General features: G+C 40.4%; 1 protein-coding gene across 4 annotated transcripts in view; it reads right to left on the bottom strand.

The window, feature by feature from the left end:
- The window catches only part of GRAMD1C (GRAM domain containing 1C), a 68,160-nt gene that overhangs the window by 17,046 nt on the left and 37,454 nt on the right, over window positions 1-13,660 (bottom strand). For all 4 annotated transcript variants that reach the window (XM_088668195.1, XM_060273745.2, XM_060273744.2 and 1 more), the window contains 3 exons: window positions 11,453-11,571; window positions 5,312-5,435; window positions 3,758-3,929 (listed from right to left, as the gene is read on the bottom strand). In XM_088668195.1, the coding sequence (XP_088524321.1) occupies window positions 3,758-3,929; window positions 5,312-5,435; window positions 11,453-11,571 (415 nt within the window). The remainder of the gene's footprint in view (window positions 1-3,757; window positions 3,930-5,311; window positions 5,436-11,452; window positions 11,572-13,660) is intronic.

Here is a 13,660-nt window from a genome sequence, read left to right as displayed (position 1 = left end):
AACAGCTACAAGGACTTGCCTCATTTTCCCACCAGGAAGGAAGGTTAAGCTGACAGGGAAAGGGGGCAGGACCTTTTCTGCAACGGCTCCATGGCTATGGCACTCCCTTCCCTGAGATATACAATCAGCCCCCTCCTTGGTAGTGCTTAGATGGACTTTTTTAAAGGATTGTTTTTAGGCAGTAGCCTTCATTTATAATCTTATACTGATATGGCTGGCCGTGATATATTGGGTTTGTTTTTTTTAAAAAAAACGGATGTTATTATTACAATTATGTTGTTTACATTTATATATTTTGTATTATTTTTGATGATTTCTAACCTGATGTGGGAAAAGATTATGGCAGCTAAATTCTCTCTCTCTCTCTCTCTCTCTCTCTCTCTCTCACACACACACACACACACACAGTGTGAAGGGGAATATATGCAATGGCATGATAGCAGCACTGTCTGCGATATGTAAGAGTGAAGAAAGAATTACTGAATTGATTCTCATTCTCCAAAAGTAAAGTAAAAGTAAGTCGGACCTAACATATTTTGGTGATGAGGGAAGAAAAGAAAAGAAAAAGAAAAGAAGAGGAAAAGTATCCTTCACCTTGTCCCCAATACTGAGAGAAATCAGGACCATAGTACAAAACTGAGATGTGGTGCTTGTGCAGTGGAGTCCATATAGCAATGACTGCTGAAAGCAAATACCACAGAGAGGAATCCGAGATGGTGCAATGTTCTGTATACTAACAATAGACAAGTACTGCAATATCCTAAAATATCCAGGCGTGGTAATTAGAGGCAAACATCGACCCACATGATAAATGCAAGTGAATACAATGAAAAGTGTTTCATTTTCCACATGATCTACAGTCATGCTCACTGCATTTAGAATTTGAAAAAGTATATCCATTCAAACTAGCAAAGAATGGGGCAAGAACACTTTTGTGCTGCTGTAATCAAAATCAGGAAATTAAACTTAAAAGTACTAAGGCACAGAATGTCAGTCCATTCATAATGACAAGGTGCACATGTCACTGCAGACTTTAATATAGAGATATGTCTCTTAGCCCACTAATCACAAGCAATTACTCACTCTGTGCAGTTGCTCACACTGCCAGAGAGGTGTGTTGGCAGTATAGAAACGAAAAGGAACAAACCACAAGGTAAGGAAATGTTTCCTGACAAGGTTCAGTGTTTATCTTGCAAAAAATATTCCTTGGGTGGTTGTTGTTGTTTTGGTTACACAATAATAATAATAAAATGCTTACCCTTATAAAGAGCTGAGCTGCTTGCAGAAAGGAGACCTATATAATGGCCCCTGGGGAACACACTGAGCCTGTGCACATTCACTGCATTCCTATATCCCTGTGATCCCTGCCAATGGGCACTCATGTAGGAAAAAACAGTATTCACTAATAACCCTTCAGTGGATGACACAATATGGATTGCATCAAATGGTCTTCATAGCAGAAGGCTCTTTGATTTAGCAGAGGCTTTCATCAATAAAATGGGAATGGTGGATTTTGTTGATTCTCCCTTTCACTGCCCCACCTCCCATGCTGTTCTGAAGGGTTCTCCAGCACTGGAGCAGATTGAAAGGCAAATTAGCAAAAAAAAATGCCTTGCTGTTTGGTTGATGGCAGCTTCTGCTTGATCAAAGTGCCTTTCATTCAGCAAAGAGGCACCATTGTATACAACCCTCCATTTCAGCTAACTGGGGGTGAGTGTTTCATAGCTATATTTAAGTTACAGGGAACCAGGCAGAGGGCCTTCTCGGTAGTGGCGCCCGCCCTGTGGAGCACCCTCCTACCAGATGTCAAAAAGAAACATAACTACCAGACTTTTAGAGGACATCTGAAGGCAGCCCTGTTTAGGGAAGCTTTTAATCTTTAAGAAATTAGTGTATTCTAATATTTCTGTTGGAAGCCGCCCAGAGTGGCTGGGGAAACCCAGCCAGATGGGGGGGGGGTTATAAATAATAATAATAATAATAATAATAATAATAATATATTTTCCTACTACTTTTGGAAACTAACTTGCATGACTGTTGAAATGCAAGGTAGCCTTTCACTCCCTTTACCCCCAGCATGGGCTAATCAGTCGTACACACCTGCCTGAATGTGCAGAATTCTGCTTTTGGCATGTCAAAGCCAAGTGGCACTTACTTTTCTGGGCAAACCAAAAGCTAATCCTTGCACATGGTAACTAGAAATATAGCCATCTTATCTTAGGCCAAACACAGCACTTGGATGTCAGTGTGGACAAGGTTATTTTCTTAATTGCTCCCAACCACATGGTCAAGACAAAGTTTCTCAGCGACACAACTGAAGTTTCTCAGCGACACAACTGAAGGAAGAAGCCACAGACTGAACAAAACGAAGCAAAGACAGCCCAGCCTTGAATGTCTCTCCTCTAACATCAGGCTGCCATAAGAAACTGCCAAATTGTAGCTGTATATAGAGGGGTGGCTGTGAAAATGAAGTGAAAGCTTAAACTGAATGTCACTTACATTTAGAATACTTTAGAATAGTTTAGAGATCATTCAAACATTTTTGAAAAATAATCAGTACTAACAAAAAAAAACCTTCCTGCCTGTGCAACACAAATCTTATCTACGTTAAAAATTCTGTAAAGTGTCCATATTCGAAAGCAACAGATTTCTGTGGCAACTAATACCATTAAGTGACAGATGTACCACTTGCAAAATGCAATATTGAGACAAGACATTTCAGCCTTTGCCAATCTCACTTTTTATGTCAATATAGCCAAGCAACACAGTAACTCAAATTTATAGGAGTTGGGAGGGTTGTATGAATCAGCCTTTCCCAAGCTGGTGCCTTCCAGTTTTCGGAACTATACCTCCCAGCCAACATGGACGATGGTCAAGGATGATAGGAGTTGCAGTCCAAAACGTCTGGAGGCCATCAGGTAGGGAAAGACTGGTGTGAATGCAATGAGACTGGCAAAACTTTCTGATGTGTTTTATTTATTGCCTATGACTACTTTTGTTAAGTTTGTAATTATGCATTTTTTTATGTTGCAAGCCACCTTGAGCATAGTTTTAAGAATGGAAAGGCGGCGTACAAACAAAATGATGAATGAGTAATGTGGGGGCATCATCAGAAGCCATCATCATGGTTAGTAATACAGCAGACAGGGACGATAGTGGAATGGTTGTTGGTAGTGCTACTCTACCTTTGTTTTTAATGCAGTTCTTGTGCTTTCATCAATGTTTCTTTAAGTGCATAAAACTTCAATGACATTACCTGATGCAAGCAGGAGCGTAGCAATTGATAGATGATAGATAGATAGATAGATAGATAGATAGATAGATAGATAGATGATAAATACGGTAGATAGATAGATAGATAGATAGATAGATAGATAGATAGATAGATAGATAGATGGCTACTTTATTGTCATTGTACATAGTACAACGAAATTGAATGCCATCCCATAAAAACAAAACAAAAACACAATTACAGCCATACACACCCAGCACAACTCCCCAAGATCATATTATTTAGTTACAGCATTTAAGATGGTTATAGCTCTTGGATAGAAACTGTTTTTTAGTCTATTCGTTCTTGATTTAATTGCTGGCATAGTCGGGTCACAGGACTGGCCCACCTATCAACAACTACCTATACTGGAAATAAATGGCGTAAATGTACAGTAGAGCCATGGATTTCATGCTTTCACATTACCCTTTGCTTACTTTAGCTGTCCCTTCCTGGGACCAGGTTTTTGAAATGGAAACGATTTACCTTCTTCGTCACTTTCTGACGCACTACTCTTCTCTTGAGCGAAGTTCTCATTTAGATCCGGTGACTGTAGTGAGTATTTGCGTTGTGCTACATCAGTTGGCTTCCTTTCTGAAGGAAGCAGAGAACTCCTTCTGTCCTGTTTATCACAGTGCAATTCCTCTAACTCAGGGCCCTAGTGAAAGAGAGCATCCACATAGTCCATCATGTTTATTTTACAAGGAGCTATAGTTAAAATTGTATTAGGACTACTTTTCACAATTTCCTAATTTTTTTAAAAAAAGAACAGCAGAAAGAGCTCTTGAACACATAGGCCCCCAAATATGCATTCTCCCTAACAGGCTCAATAAAACAGGTTTTTGGATGTCTGCATACAATGCGCAGAGCACCGCTGCCATGCAATCTGTTCATTTCAATGGAGCATGCACAGAGCTCCCATGCAAAAGCTATTGAAATTAAAAGGGTTAACAGCAGCCTCTGCTTTTTAAACTTTCCATTATATATTTATAAGAAATATGTATGAAACATCTTGAGTGGGTGTGGGGAAAACGTTATATAAATATTAATTACTGCAATAGTTACTGAAGTAAAGTAATTGTTACCACCTTTTGCTTAGTGCTGGAACTTTGTGAATACTAAATTAGAATTATGTGCCGAACAGAATGTTGATATATTTTTAAGATAATGAGGGTACTTCAGATCTGTCATTAACAAAACTTCAGTGGTTTCAAATGCCAAGAAAATGCGGGAAATGTGGGAGTGAAATCAGATACGGGTATTACATATCATAACAGGCTTAGCAGTCTGAAATGTGTCGAACAAAAAAAATCTGGATTTCAAATTAAATATATGGGAATGATCGGCTCGGCATGCCTTGAAGTTAAGTATTCCCACCCATCTCAACTCAAATTGCATACACAGCCACAATAAGCAGAACAAGATTTAATCTAACAAGGACAATGTCAAGATTCCATTGTTGTTGTTTTTCATTTCCCATACAAATTTGTAAGCTCATTAAGTGTTCATATACAGCGCATGATGTGCAGCAGAAAATAGATAAATAGATTTCTACTTCCCTTTCAAATCCGGGGGGGGGGGGAGAGACAGGACTACCACAAGTTGCTCAAAAATACTTTTATAAGACAAATTCTAGCAACGAATTGTGGGAGTGGGAGGAGGGGAGATACACTGGAAGAGAATTACCATATCTATTGCCCTGCTATTTTCCTATGGCAGATTGAGAAGTACCTTTTCTTTTCCCTTCTCATTGGTTACAGCGTGAAATTATTTTTCCGTCTATGAGACGCCACCATGTATAAGACGCCCCCTAATTTTTGACATAATTTATTGGGGGGGAACCTAGTCTTATAAACGGAAAAATACGGTAATTCACTATACCAGCTGCAAAGGCAGCATAGGGTACCTTCTGAGGGCATGTTGGAGAAACAAAGGGGCTTTGGATGTGGAAAAGCCGCAGTCAGCCCGATTACCCCAACACTGCTAATGTTGTATGCTGAGGGTGAGGGGGGGGGGTACAGAGACTCCTTCATAGCTTACTTCTGTCCGTATGTTTCCATTAAGAGACTCCGTTTCAACTTCAAGTATCTGAGCAATGGGTTCTCGAATTACACCAACTGCTTTAGGTGACTCCTTATCCCCAGATTCGTCACAAAGGCTAGATCTGCCAGAGACAAAAATAGCAGCAGAGTTAACTTACACTTATTTCACATACATTGTTAGTACTTTACCATTTTGGAATTCCAATGCGGCAAGTGCAACATTTCAGCCTTAAGACATTCAGTCTTATCACCACCACGTTACTTCATTTCTTTTCCTGCGCCTTTGAGTAAATATCAGCTTTTCAGACTTTGTCAAAAGTGGTACAACTAACTTGTGTAACATAAAGATGGAAATTAATGCTGCTTTGTTGTATGAATAGAGCACAGAGTTCCTTACCTCTAGCTTATTTTTCCAACCATCTTTTGTGCAGTCATATAGAGCAGGGGTGGCCAACTCCCAAGAGACTGCGATCTACTTACAGAGTTAAAAAACCCTTTTTTGGGGTTCAGGTCAAAGTTGTTGAGCTTTTTTGGGGAGGAGGAAGATCCGTTTTTAAGGCATTCAGATCAAAGTTGTTGTTGAGCTTTTTTAGGGAGAAGGAAAGCGCCATTTGGGGGGGGGCAGGGCAAAAAAATAGAGCTTTTTTTAGGGAAGCCAAAGTTGTTGAGCTTCTTTAGGACGCCCTTGTCGATATCTCATGCTCTATATCAGGCGTCCAGTGATCTATTGGTAGATCACGATCTACCTGTTGGACATGCCTGATATAGAGCATGAGATATCGACAATTCAGGACAGAATTTGGACATATGTCAAAGTGTTTCCTTATAGATGCCTAAATATGCACTTAGTCTCTCTCACCTACTTTAGATAACCCTTCATTGCCAATCTCACTGTCACACAGTAAACATAACTATGAGCTCTCATCTTTGTTGGATTGACTTCACACAGAGATTTCCGCAACTTCCACACTAGCCATGACCCAGCTTCCTTCACTACCCATAGCAAGACAGGGAGCAGAACAAATTACCGAAAACAACAATGTTGATGGCCCATTTCATCTCGCTTTTTCACAACAAGAGTTGGGTCTCAGCATGATTGCCAACTCAATCCATTGGGGAAAAAAAGAAAACCAGGGCATTCAGGAATGCATTGGATCCCATTATACCTGGCTACTGTTTGGAAGAATTTACAGAACATTACTGGATACAAGAGAACATCTTCTTCCAGTCCCAAGAGTCAAAAATTGACAAACAACCTGAATCAGTTTTATAGCAGGTTTGAAAGTCAAGCATTATCAACTAGTGCCATTCAGTCGACGCCAGAGGCACCAACAACCACCTCAACCTGTTCTGAAGTCACTCCGCTGGTGATCTGGGAAAAAGATGTACGGAGACTTCTACAGAGACAGAAGGCCAAAAAAGCTCCAGGCGCAAACAGGGTGACTCCTCTTTGCTTGAAAGTGTGTGCGACACAATTGGCTCTGATCCTCACACAGATATTTAACCGTTTGTTGGAGTTGTGTAGAGTTCCTTCATGCTTCAAACATTCTATTATCATTCCAGTACCTTAAAAAAATCTTCTATCAGTGTGATGAATTATTATAGACCGGTTGCTTTAACATCTGTGGTAATGAAAGTCTTTGAGAGACTAGTGTTGGCCTATTTGAAAGATGCTACTGACCCTTTGCTGGATCCTTTGCAATTTGCTTATTGAGCTAATAGGTCAGTAGATGATATGGTCAACGTGGCATTGCACTACATCCTGCAACATCTGGATTCCCTACGGGCCTATGTGTGAGTTTTGTTTGTGGACTACAGCTCAGCTTTTAATTCTATTGTTCCATCTAAATTGTTTTCTAAATTACTTCATCTTAATGCATAGCTGCCAAGTTATCCCTTTTTTACAGGGATTTTCCCTTATGCTGAATAGGCTTTCTCGCGAGAAAAGGGAAAACTTGGCAGCTATGTCTTAATGTACCTGCTCCTGTTTGCCAATGGATATATAGCTTTTTAACGGACAGGAGGCAGCAGGTGAGGTTGGGGAAAATTATATCGAGCAACAATACCATCAGTACAGGTGCTCCCCAGGGGTGTGTGCTTTCCCGACTGCTTTTCTCTCTATACACAAATGACTGCACCTCAACTGATCCATCAGTTAAGATCTTGAAATTTGCAGATGATACAACAGTTACTGGGCTTATCAGGGAGGACGAGAAATCTGCATATAGGCGGGAAGTAGATCATCTTGTTTCGTGGTGCAGCAGGAATAATTTGGTGCTAAATGCCCAAAAGACAGTGGAAATAGTGGTTCCGTCTTGCCGCCACTTTCCATCCTTGGTAACATGGTTGTAGTAGTAGAGTCCTTTAAGTTCCTGGGCTCTATAATTTCTCAAAACTTAAATTGGTCAGGCAACATCAATAGTATTATTAAAAAGGCCCACCAGAGGTTGTATTTCTTGCGTCAACTAAGGAAATTTCATTTGCCCCAGGATTTGTTGATCCAATTTTACAGAGGTATCATTGAAACTGCTCTCTGTAATTTTATTACTGCCTAGTATGGCACAGCCTCCAAGATGGACAATAAAAGGCTCCAACAAGCAATAAGAATTGCAGAAAGGGTAATTGGTGCTAGTTTGCCTTCAATAGAGACACTTTATGCTAGGAAGCTAGGAAGAGAGCAGAGCGAATTGTCGCAGATCCTTTGCATCAAGGTCATCATCTGTTTGACATACTTCCATCTGGACGTTGCTACAGGACTCTATACACAAAACGGCTAGGCACAGGAACAGTTTTTCCCTCTTGTGCCATCAAATTGTTAAATGCGTAGTTGTGTAGCGGAAGGGGAGGCCAGTTATGGGTGGGGTTCATTTGGTGTGCTATTGTACTGTGAGTGAAACAGTGTTTGTATAAGGCACGTTTACATTGCAAGGTAGTCGAAGCAAAATAATTTATTGGCCAAGTACCAAAAGTATGTTGGTACTTGGCCAATAAATTATTCCTATTCCTATTAGTCCTCCACACCAGCTGGGAGAAAATGCTGTTGTTAGTTCAAACTTCACTAGGAAATGGTGTGATGATGGCAAAAGTAATTCACACAGTTCCAGAGCATTGCAAACATACAGCTTCTCCTATTTTCATCAGCAGATTTGTATAATCCAAGTAAAAAAAAAAATAATGTCCTCCAGACATCAAGATCATGGGTCATCTCCCTATTATTAATTAAATTGGTTATGGTTAGAGGAGAAAGCTGGTACTCAAGTCCACATTAGGTTAGAATGTAGATACTAACCCTTATTGGTTTCTAAAAGGCTTACCAAGGATTTTCTCTTAAGAAAATCACAGCTTGCCCTCCACTTGAAAGGCTTCGCCATCAATTAATATAGTACCAAAAATAGATTTTAATCGAATTGAAGGCTATGATGGAATTTCCTCAATAAGGGATTAGCAAATAAAGAAAATGTCCCATTGTTTGTCTGGCCGAACACAGAGGCAAACTTTCAAGGATAATCCCTTGTCCTTGTAAGTAAAGCAGGAAGTCAAAACTAGGCTCCAAATTAGGCACTGGAGTAGAATGCATTTTACCAGGCCACTAACTGTGTTTGTCTAGCTTAATTGAGTCATGAATCCTATGTGGTTTGCTACAGTTTAGAAAGATGGATCCCTTTTGAAAAAGCAGTTGTTAGGTACTACGGTAGGCTGCCAGGTGCAGGCATCTCATCATCACAGTGCAGGATCTTGCCTCCGTGTTGGATTATTCTTTCCTCTTTGATAGGTGGAGCATCTGAATAAGCCAAGGCTGATGTGGCCAAAATAGTACAAGCAATATGCACACAGCGCTCTCTACTGCCCACTTCTGCACTCTCGGGTCCATTTCTGTCAAACCTTTGCAGTCAGTGGACTGCACAGGAACAGGAGTCTTAAAGTGTTTTGAGACCAGCCACTGGTCCAGATCCTTGATTCTTAAAGTGGTAGCATGAAGCATGACCCAGTTTAAGAAGATGTGAATTTGAAGTGGCATGCATGTGGTAATATTCAGCAGCACAGATTAGATACTGTCATGTGGAATTCCCATGCATGCAAATAGTAGGGGTGGTGTCAAGGGTTGTGAAAGACATGGTGTCTCTACTTCACCATTGCTGGGTGTGCAAGACACTGTCCTTGATTCTCCCAGTGATCTACAGCAGCCTCCTAGCTAGCAGCACTCTCAAGAACATGTTGTGCTGTCTCTACACTCAAGAAACGGGGTCATATTGATTCCTGAGCCCCTAGGAGTGGTATAGTATAATGCCCCGGTTCTGGTGGTTTAGCACCCATAGCACTAGAAGTTGAGACAGCATTTTGTTTCAATGTGGTTATCATGTTCACCAGAAACATTATTTCCTTATAGAAAGCTGCCAACACTAAATGTTGATCCAAAAACTAGGAGATGAAAGGTTTCAACCTTCTCAGACACAGGAATTTTTTGCTGCCCCACAGTGGCTGGGGGGGGACGGACGACAGGAGCAGAAAGTCTATAAGCAAGCCTTTGAAAAATGTGTTTAATCAGCAAGAAGGACCGGGTTGTGAGCCTCTTGGAAGCTTGACTCTAGAATCTTTGTGTAATGCATACCCCCCAAATGTGGGGATGCAGACATAAACAGACACAAAACAGAAGGGTTATGGTTGCCTTCTCCAATGGCTGTGCTAGCTTGGACTGATGGAAATTGTAGTACAAAGTAGCTGGAGTGCACTGTATTGAAGAAGGCTGGCTAGCCTATAGGCATCATTAAAGATTCTAAATTGGCATTCTATCCTTCACCACAATATTATATAGAAAAGTACTAAGACATTTCTATACAATATTGTGAAGGATGCAGCAAAAATTGCTATGCTGTAATATTATAGAATTCCCGCTACAGCAGGAAGGTAAACAGCGTTTCCGTGCGCTGCTCTGGTTCCGTGCGGCTTTGTCATGCTGGCCACATGACCTGGAAACTGTACGCCGGCTCCCTCGGCCAATAACGCGAGATGAGCACCGCAACCCCAGAGTCGGTCACAACTGGACCTAATGGTAAGGGGTCCCTTTACCTTTACTTTAAATATTATAGAAACTACATTTTTCACAAACAAGAAAGGTTCTTGATATTGTCAACAGCTGAAATCAGGGATGTAGGCTTTGTCTTTTTAAAGCAAAAACACATTTTAAAGCTACTGTGAAACAACAGATGTGATAGTTAACATCTGCTCAAGTCCTTGCAACCAAAGGAACTCAACTATTTTACTTACCGTACATGAAGCAAAAATACGTGTGTGTGTGTGTGTGTGTGTGTGTGCACCATGCATGCACACACCAAGAGGGACTAATAGAAGGAATCATACCCATACATTTCCTAGAGCTTCTTCGATTTAACATAGAAGGCCAGTCACTCAATGAATCCATAGTATAAACAATTTCCACAAAGGACACCCAAAAGATGAGCTTCCCTTCTCTTCCCACGAAACCTGAGCAGATAAAGTAGATCTTGCACTTGAGCTGCTAAATGTATATATGATCTTATTAGGTAAGCGTCAGCCCCAAGACAAGTAAAAATAGCACCTTTGAAAAGGAATATGCTAAATCCTTGAGAACACCATTCATTGGATATTTAGCCTCATACTTCCACACATTCCTTTTCAGTTTGGTTTAAATATCATCACTTGCCCATGCAGTTGCCAAAAGGCCTCTGCCCCTGTAGCAGAAAAACATGGAAGCCAGTTAACATTTACATGCTCTTTACCCTATGCAACACCTGCACGTAGCAGTGCCACTACTGCATGGTTTGCACTAAAAGTTCCTGATATACTTTGTCATCCAACTGGCAATACGTGTGTTGCTACTGCTACTGCTTGAACACGCAAGCCAGCATCACCGTGGGTACAACCTTTTCATCAATCTAAGCAAGCAAGTGGCAATCTCTAAACTAGCTCGGAATCAAAAGGGCAAAATAGAAGTTATACCTGCTTTATATCTGCATAGGAAGAGGATCGTGCCGAAAAATGAAAATACCATTAATAAGCAAAACTCTATGTGCATTCAATAGCAGCCTTTCAAATGACTTGTATAAAATGGGATGCCAATAATATGTACCTTCCTTTGTGGTAATCTGCAGCATATTCTTACCTTGACTGTCCATTCTCCTCTGATGAAGAATAAATGTTTTCCATCTCTTCCGTGTTCAAGCCCAGCTCAGAGCCATAGCTTTGCTGTACAAGCTGCCAGAATTCTTGCTTGGTCAGTCTCTGGAAAACACAAAACAAAAAATTAAGTACGCTTGGTCGGTAACCACAGTAGATGGCTTGTCTTTTAGAGTTATACCCTATTTAAGCAGAAGTAACAAATGCTCTTTTTCACTTAAAAAAATCCCAGTTGCTAGTAACGTTCAATCTATGATCCACAGTATACCTAGCTGCATTTCTAAATAAAAATGTGAAACAGAGCTTTCGTTCTAACACCCATTTTCAACTCTAACATAAAGCTAACAATACAAACCCATCATTATAATTATCTTTAAGATAGTACACTCCCGATACTTCTCCATACGGCTATTGGGATCCAAGACCACTATAGTCTTTGCCCCCTCCCACCCCAATTCCTGAAATATTTTTTTTTTTGAAAAAACTTCTCCAAGTCGTTTTAACTGCTGTGAACAGCTGCACCCTCTCAGCTGACATTAGTTGTACAACAATACCACAATCCCCTCTTAGCCAGCTGTCTTCAGGTCAAGTGGTTTCTTCACTCAACTGCTGAAGAGGCCCCAAGCATAGTGACAACAGCAAAATAGCATGTGAACCAAAGCAATGTAGAGTTACCCAACTCAAACACAGGAGTCAAAGATAGCTCACTATGTTAACCAAAAAAATCAGATCGTATGTTGATTATGCCTTAACCACCACTGAACTGTTTTCTCCCTTGTCTCCTCGCTTGCCAGAACATAGTCACAAACCTGCCTTGAAATGAGGTACTGTACTAGGATTACATGTTTAATGTTAAAGCAGGACACACAGGGTGGTATAAAACTCACTAAAGCCTATGTACACTTGCCATTTGTACCTAATTACCGACAAACATCAGAAGCATTAACAAATTTTCCAAATATGCTTTCTTCTAGCCTAGGAGAAATAGAAGATTTCCTCCATCTCATTGAGATGTGACAAAATAGCGCTGTGAACTGCACTTTCTGTTCACTGTGAGTGGCCAGGATGACCAGAAATGTTTTCTTCCTTGATAGCCAGAAGGCTTTTTTTGGCCTATGGAATATAGTACCAATCAGAATTTGGATGATGACACCTCTCAGAGTTAAGGGAATAGTCTGAAAGCACATGATGCGACAACCTTTTTGAAGTTAAGCACGCCATGGGCTCTGGTCAGTATGAAGATTGGAGACTGCCTACAATCTACAGTATATGTAAGCTACTTTCGGTTTCATTATGGAATAGCAGCAGGTTATAAATGTAATAAATAAGAAGAGTTGCAGAGACAGAGTTTGGAGCTAGGATTTGCATTTTAAATGGAGAGAAGATCACACACAGAGAGAGAGAGAGGGAGAGAGAGATAAAGAATCTAGAGCTGTAAGTTGGTTGAAGCTTCTGGAGATGCAGTGTCCCTCTCTGACACTTGGATGCAGGGTTAGCAGACTGTCGTAGCCTTGTAGTTGCTACCAGTATGCTCTGCTTGTATATTTGTAAATAAATGACAAAAGGTGTCACAAGTCTGTAATGCACTCATTCAAAATACATCAGTTCTAAAGAAACTAAACTCTGTAACATAGCCAATACCAAACATTCCAGAATTTATAAATTCAGATGTTAGCAGAGGAGGCAAGCAGCATAAGGCCTATACTTTCTTCCCCTTTTTCGCCATTATTTTTTCATCCCTCTTTGCTTGTATTTGTTTATATCACCTTGAGTGTGAGCCAGTTGACATTTCATGTGGCGGTCACATTTGCTGTGGTAAATAACTGAATGGCCTGTTCGCAAAAAACAGTCTAAGCAAAATTATGATTTAGCTATGGCTTAGCCTACACTGCGCTGCTGGGCTCAGTTCAAAATGTTAGCTCTAGTCCCAAGGTAGTGAGGTATGTCTGTCTCTCTCATTAACTTTGAGGAAGAATCTAAAAACATTTCTGTTTACTGTTTACATAGTCCCAAGGTAGTGAGGTATGTCTGTCTCTCTCGTTAACTTTGAGGAAGAATCTAAAAACATTTCTGTTTACTTTGGCATTTGGTGGCAATACTGGAATTACTGAGTGAGTTATTGGGTTTTTTAAGAAGTTTTAAACTATTTTTAGAAAATTGTTTTTAAACTGCTTTTAAAAGTTTTAGATATATT

This window comes from Zootoca vivipara, chromosome 4 (assembly GCF_965207765.1).
Source record: "Zootoca vivipara chromosome 4, rZooViv2.hap1.1, whole genome shotgun sequence".
NCBI classification, from domain to species: Eukaryota; Metazoa; Chordata; class Lepidosauria; order Squamata; family Lacertidae; genus Zootoca; species Zootoca vivipara.
Note: the sequence above shows the minus strand (reverse complement) of the source record. Positions and strands in the feature narration are given on the sequence as shown.